We start from the raw sequence: 17,189 nt of genomic DNA, 5'->3' as shown, positions 1-17,189 counted from the left end.
ATGCAGAACACTAAGAAATTCAAGATTATGTAAATGAGTGTTCTTTTCCCCTTATGGGCTATGGAATAAACAAGATTATCCCCTTTTTATGAGACTCACTTCTTATATTCATTATTCCAAAAAGCTAACACAATATATGCATATTGTAATCAAGTGGTTTTGAGTAGTTACAGGTTTCTTTTTGACTAAAAGAACAGTGATTATATATTCTTTCTCATAAAAAATTTTGAGAGTCATCTACAAGTATATTTAATTAGGAAGTAGTTTTAAATGCAAAAGATTTATTCAAATCAGAACTTCACTAATGTGTTCTATTTTGAATTCATTCTGGATTTAAGTCTTTTTTCCTCCACCAATTCTATTTTCCAGTTATCTAACTTACGATTCTCTACTTGCTCCTTTAACATCTCATTTACTGTAGTTCCATGAAGTTTATTTTGAAAGCAGTAGTTTTAATTAAGGCAAAATGGAGGAAAGTTTTAACATAATCCAGGTCTTATTTTGTAATAAGGACTGTTAAATACGACAAAATGTAGTAGAACAAAAGGTTATGTGACTTCAGGGATGTTGTTTTATGCCCTTTTTTTTTTAGTTTTATGTCCTTTAATAATATATTTTGGATACCAAAGTAAGTATAAATATCATTGGTTAGAAAGTAAAGGGAAATGAAGTAGAAAGAAAAATACTAAGAAAGTGATAAAGATGGCACATTCACAGGTGTCTACCAGACTTATGTTAGTCTGCAAGGCAGTTGGAGGAAGGGAGATTATTGGTTTGTTTTGAGGTAATCTCAGGGAGAAACACTGTAACATCCTGGAAGGAGGACTATTAGGCTAAGGTATTCTTCTTTATGTCTACGAGATGAACATGGGATGGATAGCAGCTATGAATTTTCTCTACTGTCTATTGTTGTTACTGTTGTTAGTCCATTTGTAATAGCAACAGGTGGATTTAATCTTATCTTTACATTGGTAATTCTGTGGAAATAAATGCTTAGGAAAATACTTTGCGTGAGGGTCCATTGTCAATCACTGAAGACTACAGAGCGCCACTTAATTCTGCAGAGTATAGTTCTTGGTGCTTCATTCCTACAGATGGGACTTAGCAGTACCGTATATCCAAACCACTTTATTTCTGAAGAAATGACTTTTTAGCCAGACTGTGAATACATTTTTAGTTGGAAGGTCTTGTTTACTTCAACCGTGTACCCTTTATAATCAGGGAGTGTGGTGTGGAATATTTTGTAGAAGTGTGTTCATTTTGTACTTAAGTTTAATCTTTTGGGTAAAGTAATAAATTCTGTGTGCATGGAGTATGACTTACCAAGGTTATAAAAATTCATGTAAGAGTAATTCCACTTTCATGACATATTCTGAGTATCTACATCTTTTTATCCATTTATTTTGAGAGAAGGACGTGTATTTTTACTTTCAATTTCCAAATCCTTTTTCTCTATTAATCCACACACTTTCTTTTTGACAGTTTTAAGTATCTGTACTCACTAGGGAGTGAGTAAATATTTAGGGTTAAAGAAGCAATGAGTTTGTAAGTCCTAGAAAATAACACATTTTTTTAAAAATATGAATGACTAAAGGAAGCTGTGTGACATTAAAGAAACTATGGTTTTACCAAGTGTTATAAGCTTAGACTTATGGCAGTTCATTGTTCTCTTATTAATAACTCCTACTCTCACTGCTGTTGATACAATTAGGTTATGAGTGATCCGTTTTATGAGCGTTAATTCAGTTTCACCTCCATTCAAGAAGTGTGTTTAATATGGTGAAAGAAGGAGTTTTTAAAAATAGATATAAGATCGATGCTAACTGGAGGAACAGAAGGAATGCAGAGAAGATGAGTCGTATGATTTGAGAATTCCTAAGAAACTCTTGATTAGACTGAATGTCACGGAGAAAAGAAAGAAAAATATAATCGGCCATTAAATATTTTTGGAGACTTATTTTTGCTAGCCACAGAAAAGCAAGGCCATGATTTTTATTTTTAGTACCTAGTTCTTTCATCTTTACTGAAAATTCTGTTCTTAATTGAAAAGCCTATATTATTTTATCTAATACTGAAATTCAAAATGAATATAAGAATAATCATTCAAAGTATACAAAATAGTTGAGATCTCAGACCTGAAATATTTTAATATCAAAAATAAAAGCCAAAAATAAAGAGTCTCTTCAGCTGCTGTCATTTAGTCCTTAGGGTAATTGATGAAACAGGACCAAGTAAAAGTAGTATTAATGTGCTGGGCATTATACTCAGGTCTCTATATGCATTTCCTCATTTGATTTACATAAAAACCCTATTATGTATCTACTATTATTTCCATTGTTTTATGGGGAAAAAAAAGATAAAGAGAGGGGTAAACCCAGGTCCATCTGACCCCCCAGAGCTGGAGAGCATACCACTTTGGTTTTCTTTGTAAGTTTAGAGTCAGCTACCATATTGTATGCATTGTGGCTGTGCAAAAGTCAGTATAATAATAATGACCAGAATGGAAACTTGTCTAGTTTCTTTTCCTTTTTCTACTCTGATGTCTTTCAAAGCTTTCAACAAGTTTGCATAGCTTTTCATAGAGTTACCTTGACATTTACTGAAACCCAATTCAATTTGTTTAGTTGGCCAGAACATAGCCTTTTAAAACCTAGGTTAGAAGTCTAAATTCTTTATGGACCCATTGGTTTAACTGAATTTTGTGGTCAGAGCCTCTACAAGTAATCTGTTCTGATTGATATTAGTCATAGGTCAGGACAATCAGTCCATATTCATGACACCACTAGAGCCCACTATATTATGGTAACTGTTTTTGGAATTATGTCATGATCTAAGAAAGCTGTTGTGTCAATCTGAGAAAACTTGTCTATTTTGGGGGACTTTTTGTAATAGTGTTTATCTGTCATGTGGTGTCCAAATTTAGCACTATGCAAGAGATTGGTCTAGGCAATTATAAAGGATAGAGAATTTCCCTTAGGAAGTTAGAATATGGGAAAGATGTTAAGTTTTAGTCTCCAATAACTGCTACAGTACAAACCACAAAGAAAATAAAGGAGATATAAAAACTAGAAGAAAGTCATTTAGAAAGACTAAAAGTAAGACATGCCTAGGAAGTTATTGTTGATTAGACGTGCTTTTGAAAACCTAATTTTTTACTTTCTAGAGCTTATTTTTCTTATTGCCTTAGGTTTTAAAATGTACTTCATACCTTTTTCTTGCCCTCTCCCCTCTTTTTTTTTCTGATATAGATGAGTATGTTTGTCACCTATGCCCAGAAGAAATTCTTCCAGATCATTAGGATTATAATGTTTGAGCTTAACTGATTTGGAGGGGATAGTTGAAATTATCACTTTCTAAATCTGCAAGACCATTTAGATTTTAGGTGTTATCTTTGTTAGCAAAGCACTTTAAATTTTATATAGTGTTTTATGTATGAAAGCCTACTATTTTTGTTTACTGAATTAAATTCAGTCCATATGAAATAATCCATAAAATAAACCTTATATTGTCAACCAGTTGGATATAGTGATGAAACTCATTCATGTGTTATTTCACTCTGGTTTGATATATAAATCTCGGATTTTTAGCATGGAGTGGGGAAAAATACTGATTACAGTTCTCTTTCCCTATTTAAATTTCTCTTTTTTTTTTTTTTTTTTGGCTATTTTTCTCAACTGTCAGTGGAATTATTGTCTTCCTGTCTCCATATTCAGGTAGTGTCAGTGGCTGAGTATCACCGCAGGATCGATGCTCTAAATACTGAAGAACTGCGCACACTCTGCAGACGTCTCCAGGTGCCCCCTTCAGTAGTCTAAACCCCTCCAGAAGCTGAATATTCCCTGTTTTTAGTGTCCTTTGTCAGGGCGTATCTCACATTTGAAGGTTTTGTTTTGATCGCAGCACTAAAAAAACCCATCAAAAAATTCCTTTTTGAATTAAAGGGTACAGTATTGCCTTGTAGAGCTGTATGATTATCTTTTCTGTTGTCTTTCCACTTGGATAATATTCAGAAAAATTTTCTGTCACTTCAGGACTATTCTTAGTACTGTGTGTTTCTTTGAGTGATGCAGAGTCTTCATTTAATTTTTACATTGGATGAAAGTCTTTGGTTTTGAAATTGAATCTTTTTTAAACAATCTGAAAGATGTGGTACTATGGGAAAATTTAAACAATTTAATGGATAGGAAGGCTTAAATATTGTGTCTTGCTTAAGGCTGTTTCAGTTGTTTCAACCCCAAATCAAATATCTCAATGGGATAAATTGTCTTTGTTCTTGAGCCATTCCTGGTTAGTATTAGAAATACTTTGGAATAGTATAGGTTAAGGACCAGAAGTAGGTAAATTATTTTAAATTCTGTGAAATAATCTTTGTGAGATTTTTTAGAAACGAGAAAGTGATAAAATTGAAAACTAATTTTTCAGTTTTGTGTTATTAACAGTATATTTCCCTATTCTTAATAATGATATATGCTTTCATGTCTTTGCTAGACCTACTGAATTTTTTTCTTTTAATACTTCTATTGCTATCTTGGATTGCTTTATTTTATTTTATTTTTTAACCTTTCACATCATCAAAATAAGGATAAAACATTATGATGATGTGAAAGAGTTAACATTTAGCTTCTCAACAAAAAACAATACAGTTCTAGAACATGTATTGGTTGAAAATATATGCTGTTCAGATTTGGTAAGAAATCTGTTAAAGGAACAAAATAATTTAGTAACACCTCATTTCTGCATGGAATCACAGTCACTGAGCATTGCTGCATTTTAGTTATCTGCTCCAATAGAATTTTGTACATTTTTCAATTTAAAAGTTTTGTCAATCACAGTCGTGTTTCATATCCTTTATTTTTTAATGTTATTGTTTTATATATTAAAATAAAATTAATATAAAAAAGTAAGTACCAACAGAATACGTTGTATAGTAGTAAGCTTTTTTTTAATCAACATATGTACTATTTGAATACCAGTGAGATCATTTCCATCAAGCAAAAGCATATGTTCTTTTTAATGCATCAGATTGACCTAATTTTAAAAAATATACTTGTGAACAAATTAACTTTAAAATTTATTGTTTGGTCCAACTAGGGAAGAAAGTTAGTGCTTAGAAAGTAAAAAGAATGCAGGGATTTTAAAAGGTAACTTTTTAAATGAAGCAAAAAAATAGAAACACACCAATGAAAAGAAGGTTATACTTTTTATTCTACTATTCTTTACATTAAAATTTTGTCATCCAGGAAGTTTTCTTAATTATTTTTGACAAATTTGTGTTTAGTGTGAAAAAAATAATTCTACACATATTAAATAGTGCAAATAAAAAGTAAGCTAGCTGGCTTACTTTTGCCCTTCAAGGGTTAAATTTAAGTTTGCATGTAACTGTCTCCTTTTACACAGATATATGGGGATTTATCATTCATTACCAGTCCTTCCTCATGTACTAGATGAGATTAATGTCTGCTTAATGTTATGGAATCTTTTTCCATGTTGAATACACCATTGATATTACATGAGGCATCTTTTGCCTTATAAAATCATAAGTTAAGGCTTTAACCACTTTTTCTAAGGCATAAGGTTTTATTTATCTGGAAAGGCTGATATTTTTGAAAGCATATCACAATTCTATATTAATACCTGTTGCTATGTACTTTTTCTAGATTACTACAAGGGACGACATAAATTCAAAGCAGGTTGCTCCAGTGAAAGCAGACCTGGAGTCTGAATCTTTTCGACCAAACCTAAGTGATCCCAGTGAACTCTTACTGCCAGATCAAATTGAAAAGGTATGATGTACCCACAATGTGCCTTTCTAAGTGTGTACCCGTGAAAGTAAAACAACCTCTTTTCAGTTGTTTCTGAAGCAACATGTTTACTCTTACTACTGTTCCTCTCCCATGAAGAAAAAATAAGCATAATATACTGACTAGTGTTAATAGAAGGTGTTAAGAGATATAAGTAAGCAGACACTAAAATAAGTAACAGTAGCAGTTTAGGTGAGATAAGTGAAGAAATTTTGGGCATAGAGAAATTAAACAGCTTGTTTAAGGTCACATAGTTATAAAGTATTGAACCTTGATTCAAACTCTGATAGTCTGGCTCCAGAGCCCATTATTTGAGAAGTATTTTAATAATCAGGCTAACAGTCCATCCAGTGTTTTTGTAATTTGATACAGAGGGCACAAGCAGTAAGTAATCCATGTTTCTTGCCTCTTTTCTAATTTGTAACTGGTTCAGCCTGATTCTTTTCCTAGTGGACAATTAATATTTCATACTGAGAGGTGTATAATTACTTTTTAAGCATCTCAGTATCTTTGAAAATAGTAAGTAATTTCTACTGTTATTTCATTTTGAAGTCTACATTTTATAAGAATTCCAACTGGCATTAGTATCCTACATATTGATAATATGCTATCAAGTAAATGCTAATATTTTGTTTTTCAAAGCTTACCAAGCATCTTCCACCAAGAACAATAGGCTATCCGTGGACTCTCGTTTATGGTACTGGGAAGCATGGCACAAGCTTGAAGACCCTTTATCGAACAATGACAGGTTTAGACACCCCAGTACTGATGGTGATTAAGGACAGTGATGGGCAGGTACGAATAACTAACTGCATAGACACCTTATCCTTTAAGAGATTGCAATAAAAGTAACTTTTAGCATATTCCTTTGATTAAAAATTATTTCATTAGAACATTTGATTGTTTAACTGTTAATTATTAGATACTTTAACATGCAAGGCAGTGCTAAGTGTTGCTGAGGATAGATATGAGCATGAATAATGAAGAGTTCCTGCCTTCAAATAGATTATAGTGTGATAGAAAGAATATTTAAGTGTAACAGTATCTCTAATGCTGAGCAAAATAAGCTAAGTGTAGTAAGAGTCCAGAAAAAGTGAAAGGGTGTTTACAGTAAGAGTTATTCTATTTGGGGAAGATAAGAATAAGGTTTATGACAAGGGTGGAAATTGACAGAGTCTTGAAGCATGGGTAAAGTTTTGATAGTTGAAGATAATCGTGTGAGAATAATAGCAAGAACAAAAACTCAGATAAGAGAAAGAAGCATTGGTGTTTGTTTGTGAAACAGCAAGTTCAGGTCATTGACTAGCAGTGGAGAGTAATATGAGGGTAAAATAGCAATATTAATTAGAATAAAAGCCAAAACGATAGTACTATTAACACCTTTAATGTGTTTATCATGTGCTAGTCACTTCACTAATCACTTTATATGCGTTATGTCACTTAATCATCAAAGAGATTGATACTGTTATCATCCCCACTTTAAAGATGAGTTAACTGTGATTTGGAAGTTCATCAGCTTACCCAAGGTTTCATAACAAAGAAAAGATATTTGAACCAATGAAAATAAATGAATTCCTGCTACATGCCATAGCGTAAAGTATGGCAGACATAATATTGAATTAAAAATTAGACACTAAAGAAAAACTTCTTTATGGTTTCATTTATAGAAAGTTGATAAATGGGCAAAATGAATCTATGGTGGTGTCAGGCTAGTGGTTTTTCTTGAGGGAGTTGGGAATGTTGAAGCTCTCACAAGGAGAGCTTCTAGAGTGCTGGTAATGTTTTGTTTCTTGATTTGAATGAAGGTTTCATGAGACTTTGCTTTGTGATAATTCTAAGTTGAGTTGTACATTTATATTTTGTGCACTTTCTATATATATAAAATAGCCTTCCAATAAGGAAGTCTTTTAAAAATTAAGGTTATAAGGATAGAATGTGAGGAGAGACAGTGACTGTAGAGAACATCTATCAGTCTCTTTACACTCCCATTTTCTGATATGGAAACTTAGACCAAGAGGACTGACATGACATGTCCAGGTATTTTTTGTTTGTTGTTTTTTTAAGTATTTTTTATTGGAGTGAAATCACTCTGCAACTTATTATTTGATGTGTTGTTTGATGTGAAAATATGCCACTGATATCTATACAAATATTATACAGGTATATATAGTTTTTGTAAAATTATTAGATTATTCTAAGCAAGCAAAAAATTTTATTGTAATTTAAATTATTGCTGAAGAGCCGATTGTAACATTTTTATTTTAAATTTAATTCACATTTCCTTTGCAACATTGAATATGAGCAATTATTTTTTTAACATTTACTTGTACGTTTTTGTGGGATTCTGTATGTTGTTTCAATATGTGTATATACTACACAATGATTCACTTAGGGTAGGTAGCATATTTTTGTACCCTTTAGTCCACCACTTCTCTTCCCCCCCGATCTCCCCCCTCTCTCAGCCTCTGGTAACCATTATACTACTCTTTACCTCTATGAGAACCACTTTTTTCTTTTAGATTCCACATATGAGTGAGATCAGGTGGTATACGTCTTTCTGTGCCTGACTTATTTCACGTAACATGATGGTTTCCAGTTCCTTCAGTGTTGCTGCAAATAATAGGATATCATGTCTTTTCATAGCTCAATAGTATTCTATCATGTATATATACCACAATTTTTTTTTAATCCATTCACCCATGATATTGATTCATCATCCATTGATTCCATCTCTAGACTATTGTGAATAGTGTTGTAACGAACATGGGAGTGCAGGTGTCTTTTGGATATATTGATTTCATTTCCTTTGGGTGTATACCCAGTAGTAGGGTAGCTGGGTTGTAAGGTAGATCTACTTTTACTTCTCTGAGGAACCTCTGTACTGTTTTCCACAATGGCTGTTCCAATTTACATACCCAGCAACAGTGTCAGAGAGTTCCTTTTTCCCCACATCCTCAACAGCGTTTGTTAATTTTCCATCTTGTTGATAATAGTCATTCTGACTGGAGTGAGATGATATCTTGTGGTTTTAATTTGCATTTCCCTGGTAATTAGTGATTTTGAGCATTTTTTCATCTGCTTGTTGGTCATTTGTATTTCTTCTTTTGAGAAATGTCTGTTCAAGTCTTTTGCTTATTTTTTAATTGGGTTATTTGTTTTTTTACTGTTGAGTTGTTTGAATTCCTTATATATTCTGGATATTACTCCCTTGTCTGATGTATAGGTCTCAAACACTTTTTCCTATTCTGTAGGTTGTCTCTTTACTTTGTTGATAGTGTCTCTTACTGTGCAGAAGCTTTTCAGTTTGATGTACCATTTGCATACTTTTGCTTTAGTTGTCTGTGCCTTTGTAGCCTCACTCAAAAAAGTACTGCCCACTCCCATTTTGTTTAGTGTTTTCTGTATTTTTTTTTTTATTTTTTATTTTTGTAGTTATATAGTTTTGGATCTTAAATTTAGGTCTTTACTCCATTTTGAGTTGACTTTTGTGTAGGGTGAGAGATAGAGTTTTAGTTTCAGTCTTGTGCATGTGGATATTCAGTTTTCCCAGCACCATTTATTAAACAGGCTGTCCTTTCGCTACTGTATATTCTTGCCACCTTTGTTAAAAATCAGTTGGCTGTAAGTGCATGGGTATATTTCCAGACTCTCTATTCTGTTACATTGGTGTATTGTCATTTTTATGCTAGAACCATGCTGTTCTGGTTACTATAGTCTTAGAGTATATTTTGAAGTCAGGAAGTATAATGCCTCCGACTTTGTTCTTTTTGTTCAAGATTGCGTTTGCTATATGGAGTCTTTTGTGGTTCAATACATATCTTAAGATCATTTTTTCTATTTCTGTGAAGAATGTTGTTGGTATTTTGATAGGGATTGCATTGAATGTGTAGATTGCTTTGGGGTAGTATGGATATGTTGATGATGTTAATTCTTCTGACCCATGAACATGGGATGTCTTTCCACTTATTTGTGTCCTCTTCAGTTTTTTCACCAATGTAGTTTTCTTTGTAGAGGTTTTCCTCCCCTTTGTTAAGTTTACCCCTAGGCATCTCATTTTTTGGTAGCTATGGTGAATGAGATTACTTTCTTGATTTCTTCTTTTGCTCTTTCATTATTGGCATATAGGAAGGCTATTGATTTTTGTATGTTGATTTTGTATCCTGCCATTTTACTGATTCATTTATTAGTTCTAGTAATTTTTTGATGGAATCTTCAGAGTTTTCTATGTATAGGATCATTTATTATGCAAATATGGATAGTTTGACTTCCTCCTTTCCTATTTGGATGCCCTTTATTGCTTTCTCTTGTCTTATTGTGTTGACAAGAACTTCCAGTGCTATGTTGAATAAGAATGGAGAAAGTTGTCATCTTTGTCTTGTCCCAGACCTTAGAGGAAAAGCCTCCAATTTTTGTCCATTCAGTATGATATTAGCTATTGATCTGTCATATCTGGCCTTTATTATGTTGTAGTACATTTTTTTATACCTAATTAGTTGAGTGTGTTTATCACGAAGTATGTTGGATTTTATCAAAGTCTTTCATTTATTTATTCTCTTATTAGGGCATCTACTGTGTGTCTTGTACTGTGCAAGGCTGTGAGGTTAAAACACCAAACAATTCAGATCCAAAGCCTACCTTCATGGAGTTTACTTTTCAGTAAAAAAAAACACCAAACAATTTAGACCCAAAGCCTGCCCTCATGGAATTTACTTTTTTTAGTAGCAGAATGTTTAGAAAAAAATCTACTGAAAGATTTTTGCTTTCCTAAGCACTATGATCCCATAGCAGCATGTACGTACATTATGCATATAACTCCTGAAATGTGTTAACCAGTAGTTAAGATTGTCTGTTTGATTGCTGTAATAAACATCTTTTTAGATTTCAAAACTAGAAGAATTTGTTTTTTCCTCATTGAGAAACTGGTAAGCTTTGTACTTGACAATAATATGAATTATATAGTAACTGATTATTTTTCCCTATTCAAGTCCAAGTAAATAAACTATACCAGATTTTTTTTTTTTTTTTTTTTTTTTTTGCATTTAAACATATATGATGGGATAATTCTTAGTGAAACATAGTCATGTCATTGAACATGCCTTTTTTCATACTTAGGTTTTTGGTGCATTAGCATCTGAGCCATTTAAAGTGAGTGATGGCTTTTATGGTACTGGAGAGACCTTTGTTTTTACATTCTGTCCAGAGTTTGAGGTAAGGACAGTTTTTCTAATATTCCATTTATAAAGAGATAATGAATAAAAATAACATACACTTTGGAGTCATGCACACTTGCATTTGACTCCTATCTCTTTCATTTACTAACTGATAACTTAGCCTTTCTTTGACCTTCAACTTTCCCAAAAATACAACGGGGATCATAAAATGTAACAAGGTTATATAAAAAATTGTATGTGTAAAACACTTGGCATGGCACTAAAGACACATCAAGGACTCAGTAAGGAGTACGCATCATTATTACCATTCTGTTATGAATTGTCATTCTGAAATTCCTAGTAACTTTTAATGACTAGGTCTAATGATGTACATCTTGAAAACTTAAAAAGTAAATTATATAGATTTAAATCAAAAGTGATTAACTGATTTCTTTTTCTTTATCCTATGTGGCTGTCTTTACTATGGCTTTTCTAACTTAAGTTGAATACATTCTAATGCCAGTGAGGTATAAATGAATTTTAGTGAACATGTAGCTTTTCTTAAAACATTGAGTGCAATCCCAGCATCTCAGGTATACTGAAGTCCAGCATGTCAGTCCTTCCCTAAGAGATGAAATTATATTTTAATCTCGAGAAAAGGAATCAACCCAGTTGGTTAAAAAAAATGTAAGAGTGGTCTTTAGGAGGAGTTTCTATAATGAATAAAATAAGGATTTCATAACACAATAGAAGTTCTCTTAAACTTGTATTTAACTGGCTCACCAGATTAACCAGTGCTTTCTCTTGTCTCTGTGAAACAATCAGCTGATACCTACAGCTTAACCAAAAGCTTGTAGCATTTACAAGTTTTCTAAGCTTCAGTTGTGCTTATTCTCAAATCTTTAAGCTTCAGTTGTGCTTATTCTCAAATCTTTTTATAACTATAATAATGTAATAAACCTAAGGTAATCATGAAAATATGAGTGTTAAAAGTTAAGTTTTATTTAAACCTATAATGAATACTTTTGAAAAAAATACTTATATAAATGTAAGGTGCTGAAAATTACTACTCTATTAGGTTGACAAAACACCCATAAAAGGTTAGAAAAAGTATTTTGTTTTGTTTTACTTTTTGGCTTCTGATCAGTACAGGTCTTGAACCCTGGACCTCGGTGTTAATCAGCACCACGCACCACACTCTTATCCAACTGAACTAACCAGCCGGCCCCAGAAAAAATGTTTTTAAGAATATTAATATCTACTTTTTACCTCAGATTTCTCAAATGTTTTTAAGGTCTCACCGTTCTTTAAAGCAATTGAAACTGGAAGTCATCAGTGTGCATCATAGGCATGGTTTTTGTAAGAATGATGATCAGCAAATCTATACCCAGAGAAAACACCTTGACTCTATCTCATCTTTTTTTTTTTTTTTTTTTTTTTTTTTGGTGGCTGGCTGGTACAGGGATGGATTCAAATATCTCAAAATATTAAAATGTTGTCATAGTAATGTATATTTATGTTTAGTTAAAATAAAAGTGAATGGCATCTATATCAGTATTTTAAACTGATTCTACTTTCTTCAACTTTTTCTATTAACCATCCAGCTCTTGATATCTATACAGTCACAAGAGATAAGTGTGTGTGATGAGTTAACAAGATTTGAGGAATTAAAATTGAAGGTTATGTTGTAGTAGAGTGTGTGCTTTCAAATTTAGCCACACAAACCCAAAACCCAAAGCACCAGACCCTTCTGTGCTAAGCTTTTTGTGTTGTTATTACTATAACTGTCAGCCTAGGCTTTGTTAACTCTTTTTGGTTTTGGAAAACTAACTCTGTATAGTGACCATTTTCATCTACCTATTTAAAGCTTTTTTTCATCAATACAGGTCTTTAAGTGGACAGGAGATAATATGTTTTTTATCAAAGGAGACATGGATTCACTGGCTTTTGGTGGCGGAGGGTAAGTCTCTTGAACATTTTACCATGAGATTTTTTATTGGTAGAGTATTTGTTTCCTCATTTTAAAATGTTGTTTAGTCGATTCCCTTTGGGTTAAAACACATCTTTAGAGTACAGTAGCTCTTTGATAATTTGAAAGAGAAATATTCCAATATTTTTGAACTTCTCAAATTTCAAATAACCATGGTGCTATGTTTTTTCTCCCATTATGTGGAACAGGTCCAATTGTTTTCATGTTATTCTATTCTGGGGACTATTTGGATTGACATTTTAGACAATACTAGAAATTGGTTTTTCTACAAAAAATTTCAGTAACCCCCCTAAGTTTTTAGGTTTATTTTGTTTACTTTTTTGTTTTGCTTTTAACAGAATGACTCAGTCAATAAGTTGATTCTTTTGGCATAGCAAGCACTATTAGGAACTTTGTTTTCCTATTCTAGTATCCCAATTTCGTTTAGTCTTTACAATGTTGAGTGGTAGCCTGCTCTGCTACTTTCCATCTTGGACTTCTCAAATAGTGCTTAGCAAGCCTCAACTACTCTTTTCTTTGCTATTTTTTTCTATCCTTCATTATCAGACATAAGATATGCTAAATAATTCCCAGACTTGTAAAACTGTTGCCTTATTTGTATCCCACAGTTTAGGATATACTATAATGGTAATTCATTCAGGCCTCACAGTATTGTTAGCCTTCAGGAATATTCACCATCCCAGGTGATTCTGGCATATTTTCTTATAACTTCTCTACCAATAGGTGTTTGGAAGACATGATTTTAGTGATTCCAAACAACCATGGTTATTGTAGCCTTCTCAGTTATTTTTAGTTATTAGATTCAGTATACAATGTTTACATGATCCAATTACACCTTTTTTGGTGGGGGTTGGGGGGAGTGTCATTCAGCTCTTTCCTACAGTGCTAAAGGTCAGATGTTATCTTGTAGCCATTTATATTTTAGAGTCATGTCTTTAGAGATTACTCAATCTGCTCTTTTTTTTCTTTTTTTATATAATTGACAAATTCCATCCCAGAGAGGTTAAGTAACTTAACCCAGTTGAACCTAGATAGTGGCCCATTGAGTCTACAGACAGGTTTTAATTCCAGACCAGTTTTTCCCCCCACTGAAATGTAACTACCCATGTTTTTAAAAATCTTCCTCTCTTAAACTCTGGCTCAGTGCTGCAGGCTTGATATCTTAGGTAAAGTTTAGAGAATCTCCAAGGGATATCTCTGGAAATTATGTTAATTATTAATCTTTGCTTCTCCCCTGTTCTGTTAGATAGAAAAGTTCTCCATAGGGTAGAAAGAAGTCCTATTATAACCCATTTTTCCCCCCTGGTAACCCAGTTATATTTATTCTAATTAGGTAAATTGGACCTTATTATTTATTTTTTAAGTTACTATTATACCTGACTTCTATCTTGGTCCCTCTGCTTGATGAAGAAATGCAACGCATTTTTCCCCCCTGGTAACCCAGTTATATTTATTCTAATTAGGTAAATTGGACCTTATTATCTATTTTTTAAGTTACTATTATACCTGACTTCTATCTTGGTCCCTCTGCTTGATGAAGAAATGCAACGTCACATCTTTATCCATTTAAAGTTTTTTCAAACTGAGCTCTTTTGCTTTCCACTTCCTACCCAGAAAACCAGTTATTTTCACAATGTTTAGCACATTAGTGAAAAAATAAAGTAGTTACTTATACTGATGATCCGTTTTTAGCAGTAGAATTCTAAGTATTTCAAAGAAACATGTCTTATTTACCAGGCCCTTAACATTAACCCCACATTTTATTTTAGTAGGGAATTTTCATGCCTTTGAGAAATTCATGGTAAATATGTTAAAACCACTCAGCAAAGAGAAACTCATAATACCAGGTAAAGAATAACACAGTAGCTCCTATCTCAAAAGCTAATTCTGTATCAAGTTAATTTTAGAGAACTCACTTATTTTTTGATCTGTATAATAAGTGATTTTATAATGGGATATGAACAGAACAAAATTGCCTGTGTCAATATGGAAAAGAGTAACAAAAGGTTTGGAAAAATTAACGGTTTTAGGTTTGTTAGATATTGAATTGTCTCATTTAAATCATTTTACAGTTTAGGACAAGAATATTAAGAGATTGTTGTTTTTATGTATTGCAGAGGAGAATTTGCCCTTTGGCTTGATGGAGATCTCTATCATGGAAGAAGCCATTCCTGTAAAACGTTTGGGAATCATACACTTTCTAAGAAGGAAGATTTTTTTATCCAAGACATTGAAATCTGGGCTTTTGAATAAGTACAATGCTCTCTGTCTTAGCAGGATAATGGCCCAAACCTGACATGAACAAGCATTGTTTGGAAGGTTCAAAAAGCAATACAATGTAACATGTCACTCGTGCTTTAAAATTAGTTTGTATCACCTTTCGTTACAGCTACAATTTTGGAGTATATTTTTCAAATCATGATCCTGTCCCAGAGTTCTTTATTAGACCATGGCCTGGGTCCATGTAGTATAATAACAACTTGGGTTTTGTCAATATTTTGGCAGCATTTTGATTATAGTGACCACCTTATTTTTAATTTGTATTATCTGAGTCTCCTAAGAGGATGGTGCTCTTTTTTTTGAACCTATTTTGATTTATGTAGATTTTTTTAACCATATTGATTCTTTCAGTAGAGCAGTCTAATTGGGGCATTGAGGAAATGAAGATTAAATATTTCTTTATCTGTGAGGTTAACACAAGTGACATTTGTGAACATACTCCTCTTATCCTTATGAAGGAAAAACCATATGCCAAAATAATACCTACTTCAGAGACCACCAAGTTCTAGTTTTGATTCACACCACAATATTCTTTCTATTAATTTTGCAGAATTCTGGTTATAATAGACCACAGTGCACATGATCTGCAGGTTTGGGCATATACTTTCATTATCGAATTATCTGATAAAGAATTATAAAATGACAAAGGAGAATGAGAACTTAATGATTCTATTGTATTTAATGTATCAAGTAAGAAATATACTATTTACATATTTGTAGTTTAGTAGGGCATTATCATAAGTACAAAAACTATGAAACAGATACATATTTCTTCAACATATTGTGTCATGTATACTGTTTTATAGTTCTACTGTTTTAGCCTTGTTGCACATTAGCTCCCAAAATGTAGGTTATTCCTGTTGAAAAGGAAAAAAAAAACTTGTGATTTCTTTTCAGTGGTATATATTATTAATTACCATTAGGATTTGCTCTTATAAAAGGGCGATGATTATAATAGACAATATTGTAACTCAGTAAACTTGTTGAATATGCAAACTTACTGTCAAGTGACCTCAAAAAAAAAAAAAAAAGATAGAATACACTAGTAGTTCTTATTCTCTTTTGTAGGAAATCAATAAAAAGCCATTATGGCAATAATTCATCAGTCAATTTTCAAGCTTCATGTTATGCAAAAAAAGTAACAATCCTGCTCTTTTACAAGTGACAGTGACTTTGTGCTGAAATTTCAGCTATTCCAGGTAAACATTGTATATCCTGTAAATTAATGTTTAAAGGTAGTTTTGTTCTTATAGAAAGTGTTAATTGCCAGGTTGCTTATAGCACTTTAAATTATTCTACAAATGAAATTATAAGCCAAATATGTTGGCTTACGTAGTTTTAGTTGTATAGCATTTGAATACATTTAGTTCTTTTGAAAGTTTAGATAATTATCTAAAGAAAACATAATGCTAACAAAAAACAAAATCTGATGTTCTGTTATAATATGCTATTGCTGAATATGAATAGAAATATAGAAGGCATCATTTTCTTGTCTATGTAAAGCTCTCTCATTATAAGTTAGTAACAGTATATAGATTAAATGTTTACAATATAGGCAATTGTAAATAAATATATCAGTTTTTCCCCCTTTGGTCTTCCACAGCAGTATTATTGTCTTTGTGGAGTTGACTAATCATTAAAAAAATAATAATAATAATCCTGTAATGGATTTCAACTACAATAAGGTCGTAGTGGTGTATACCAAATAAAATTAAATATATAAATACAAACTTGAGTTTGGATTTATTGAATAATCAAGTTGTTTTCATATCTAAGAAATCTTTGATTAAGCACACTATCTATGATGTTTAAAAAATGCACCTAGTAGCTTACATGGTGGTGGTAGTGGTGGTAATAGTGATGCAAGGATACATTCAAGTAGAGGTAGCACCACAGTTTAAATAATGGAGATGGGAGAGGTCACTTAACACATGGGAAAGTGGCAAGTCATTTGATATTTTTAAAGAA

The 17,189-nt window shown here is 32.3% G+C and overlaps 1 protein-coding gene across 4 annotated transcripts in view; it reads left to right on the top strand.

The window, feature by feature from the left end:
* The window catches only part of OXR1 (oxidation resistance 1), a 225,093-nt gene extending 208,142 nt beyond the window's left edge, over positions 1 to 16,951 (top strand). For 2 of the 4 annotated variants that reach the window (XM_008581282.1, XM_008581284.1), the window contains 6 exons: positions 3,714 to 3,794; positions 5,658 to 5,783; positions 6,444 to 6,596; positions 10,914 to 11,009; positions 12,838 to 12,911; positions 15,059 to 16,951. In XM_008581282.1, coding sequence (XP_008579504.1) covers positions 3,714 to 3,794; positions 5,658 to 5,783; positions 6,444 to 6,596; positions 10,914 to 11,009; positions 12,838 to 12,911; positions 15,059 to 15,194 — 666 coding nt within the window. In that variant the 3' untranslated portion in view covers positions 15,195 to 16,951. The remainder of the gene's footprint in view (positions 1 to 3,713; positions 3,795 to 5,657; positions 5,784 to 6,443; positions 6,597 to 10,913; positions 11,010 to 12,837; positions 12,912 to 15,058) is intronic. The other 2 variants (XM_008581283.1, XM_008581286.1) reach the window with 1 other exon arrangement.
* Positions 16,952 to 17,189: the final 238 nt, after the last annotated feature.

This window comes from Galeopterus variegatus, unplaced genomic scaffold (genome assembly GCF_000696425.1).
Source record: "Galeopterus variegatus unplaced genomic scaffold, G_variegatus-3.0.2 Scaffold2315, whole genome shotgun sequence".
In the NCBI taxonomy this organism is placed as follows: Eukaryota; Metazoa; Chordata; class Mammalia; order Dermoptera; family Cynocephalidae; genus Galeopterus; species Galeopterus variegatus.
The sequence above is the reverse complement of the archived record's forward strand: the minus strand, read 5'-3'. Positions and strand labels throughout refer to the sequence as shown.